Source organism: Etheostoma cragini, chromosome 18 (assembly GCF_013103735.1).
Source record: "Etheostoma cragini isolate CJK2018 chromosome 18, CSU_Ecrag_1.0, whole genome shotgun sequence".
Lineage (NCBI taxonomy): Eukaryota > Metazoa > Chordata > Actinopteri > Perciformes > Percidae > Etheostoma > Etheostoma cragini.
The window spans coordinates 1,021,683-1,025,103 of NC_048424.1; the positions used below are offsets into that span (position 1 = coordinate 1,021,683).

General features: G+C 37.4%; 1 protein-coding gene across 1 annotated transcript in view; it reads right to left on the bottom strand.

Annotated features, from left to right (window-relative positions):
* Nucleotides 1-3,096, bottom strand: part of unc93a (unc-93 homolog A) — a 12,725-nt gene extending 9,629 nt beyond the window's left edge. The window contains exons 1-2 of the mRNA XM_034900757.1: nucleotides 2,833-3,096; nucleotides 636-818 (exon numbers count right to left, since the gene is read on the bottom strand). Coding sequence (XP_034756648.1) covers nucleotides 636-818; nucleotides 2,833-2,922 — 273 coding nt within the window. The 5' untranslated portion in view covers nucleotides 2,923-3,096. The remainder of the gene's footprint in view (nucleotides 1-635; nucleotides 819-2,832) is intronic.
* Nucleotides 3,097-3,421: the final 325 nt, after the last annotated feature.

The window sequence follows — 3,421 nt, forward strand, 5'->3', positions numbered from 1 at the left end:
GGGGGGGGTCATTTTCCTCATGCTTTTGTTAACACTGTTAGCTCTTTCACAGCAGATAAAAAACAGCAGCCATAGTTAACATAAGACTGATTTAAACTGGCAGTAGTTCTAGCAGTAGTGGTGATAATATAAGAAAGTTGCTATGGATGGATGGATATGATAGATAGATAGATAGATAGATAGATAGAAATGACAGTATTATAACAGCAAATTATCAGTCACACAGCATATAAATATATATGAAATACTAGGATACAATATACATACTGTACATACAATATACATGAAATAATAATAATAATTATGGGAAAAAAATACAAGAAAAAATATGTTCTTGTATTTTATTTTTATTTGATATGTATTTTCACTGGTTTTGTAAAAACTGCAGTTTTGAAAGGATATATATATCTTTTAGTAGTTTAGTATTTCTATCTGTTATGCTAGTAATTTAGTGTATTAGCTTTTATTTTGTAATGAGGTTACGGGTCTCTAGTGTGTCTTATTGATTCTGTTTTTGTTTTTTAAATACAGTCTTTGAAGTGGTCATGTTGTCTATGGACAAGGACAATTTTGAAAATGCAGAAATATGGTAAAATAATGAGCTGACAGCCAGCGTGAGCCGGAGGATTTGATTACCATCCCGGGTAGAGGTTTCCAAAAGAGTAGGAGACGTAGCAGGCCATGCCAGCAACGATGGTCCATTTACAGCCCAGGTTTTTGATCATGAGGGGGGGCAGGAACATGGAGGAGATGATGATGGAGGCGTAGATGACGCTCAGAGACGCCACGCCCATCCCCTGCTCTGCGTTCAGACTGCTCTGCACACACAGGGACGCACAACGGGCCATGTGTTAGAAACAACCTCATCTCAGAGAAAGAGACTTTTGGGTTTTAGAAAACGTGACACGCGGGACACGATCCCCGGGTCTCCTGGCTAAAAGTCCTGTGTTTGACCCACCACCTCAACCAGCCTCCCTATGCGAATATTTGGGCTTTCATACTACTCAGATACAGATGGATACAGATGGCTTTATTTGTCACGCGTGCACAGGTACACAGTGATAAAATGCCTTTGTTGGAGCCTCCGGCGCCGCAGCTATTTAAAGGGCCGCCACACGCTCTCCCGAAAAGGATCAATGCACACAGCAACATGGTAAACAATACATAACAACATGGTATACAATACATAACAACATGGTATACAATACATAACAACATGGTATACAATACATGACAACATAACAACACAATGCACAGGACAACACACAGTACTACACACAGGACATGTGGTCACATGAAGGGATGTTTTGAGGTGACTCAGGAGGGCGGAAAAAAACAAAAAGGTTTCCGAGGCAGTCAGTTCGAGGGGGGGGTCAGAGTCAGACTGTCCATGTTGTTACAGAAAGTTCCGTTTAATTCGGCCTTGCCCTCCCGTAGTCGCTCTTAATGCTACGTCATCTCCTCATTCACTTGATTTCTTCCCCATGGTGAGCACGCAGACCTTTCAAACATTCTGCACCACCACCATGTAGTCTGGTGTTACTTCGTGATCATTTCACTCAATCCTGTTTGACCAGGCTAGTTAGAAAAGTTATGTCTGAAGTTCTGTCTCCCTCATGAGGAATCTAAGTAAGGACAACAACACTGTTGGCGCGTCCACGTGATACAAGCCTTCCGTGTCTTTTCACATTAAAAACTAATTTAGAACCCAGTGAATAATGTACATAAGGCTTTTTTTGTATTAATATCAATTAACTGTACCTTTAATTACTTGTCCATCCATGAATCAACCCATCAATGACGTTTCATCATACATTCATGAGGTATTGGTGTTTTAAATAAAACTTAATTAACTTAAAAAGTAAAGTCAAGGTCATTAAAGAGTTAACATAACTGTTCTTATTGAAGTTTAGGGAGGCAAGAAACTAGCATTAAAACTATTTCAAAACCCATTATTTCTCACTTTGAGGGTAATTTAAAAAAGCTCATATGCTCCCCTGTGATTATGAAATGAAATATAGTCAAATGTCATTTACAGTTTTTACGATTACTATGACAATGTTTTCAATACTTTTAACAACTTTCCTAAACTCAAACTTTCCTTAACACAGTTGGCACAACATCTGTCTGTGTAGGCTATAAAATTAAAGAGATGAAAATATTTGGCCAAACATAAACCTATGAAATGAAGTACAATTACTGAGTTTGTCTATGAATGAGTGTGTACATAAATAACCAGTAAGTTACGCTACAAATGATGCTCTTAACTAGTTGTTTCTCCATAGTTCAAACATTGAATAAACCTCTACTTACTTAGCTCCTACTACGTACTTTTTAAGGCATTTTAAATAACACTTAATCTCATTTTAAGAGATACAACTCATGTTCTAATATAATAACATTAAAGGGAGACGGGACCTTCCACAACATGTTATTTCTAATTCTAAAGGTACATAAAATTAACGAGAGGAAAATATTTGGCCAAAACATAAACCATTAACATTTGTAATGCTGTGAATGACTGTAAATGGCTCAAGATTGATCCCTTAAAGACCCCATGATACTAACCTCTACATTTTCGTATTTTTAATCCAAATAGGATTTATTGTCAAGTAAATGGTGCATACATATACATATTAAAAGGAAATAAACAATACATGTAAAAGACATGACAACCCAAATCAATTTGTGCAATATATCTGTTTAAAAATTAAAAAAGAAGGCTGTGTGGTTGAGTGCAAGATGTGTAAAATGTTTGAGCGAATGTGGAAAAGTTACAGATAATATCTGATAATAATGATCTTTTCTTCCTATTGAATAGTAAACTCTTACCTGTAAGCTCTGCAGTCCTCCGTAAGCCGTGAACAGAGACAGGAACCCGATAGAAACCACCAACACATTTTTGAAGTTACGGCTGATCATGATTGCCTCTTAAAAAAAACTAAAAAAACTCCACTGATTCTTTATAAAAATAAAAAATAACCTACGTGGATTAATTTCAGGATCAAGGGTTTCATGCAGCTACTGCACTGAGTGAAGTCAACGCTCTTATGTCACAGGGATTCGGAAATCTGAAAAACTCATACACTAAACAAAGTCCACCCCACACACACGCACAAACACACACCCACACACGCACACATCAGGTCATTTGGCCTCTGCTTTGCCTTCCACATGTTGATTGTTTGACGTAATTCGTCATATCTGAGGCCGTGCCCCTCCCTCCTTTTACTACCTCCCTTCTCTAAATCATTCCAGATGTTTTGACCATAAACACTTAGTTCTTCGGTGCATCTATTTCCTTTTTCCCGCACATTATTTCAACTTCTTCCTGGTTCAGAGTTATAATCTGCTGTTTTTTTATGGCTGTGTTTAGTGGTACTTTACTCCAGTAAAAGAAGCACAGCACTGTAAAAATACT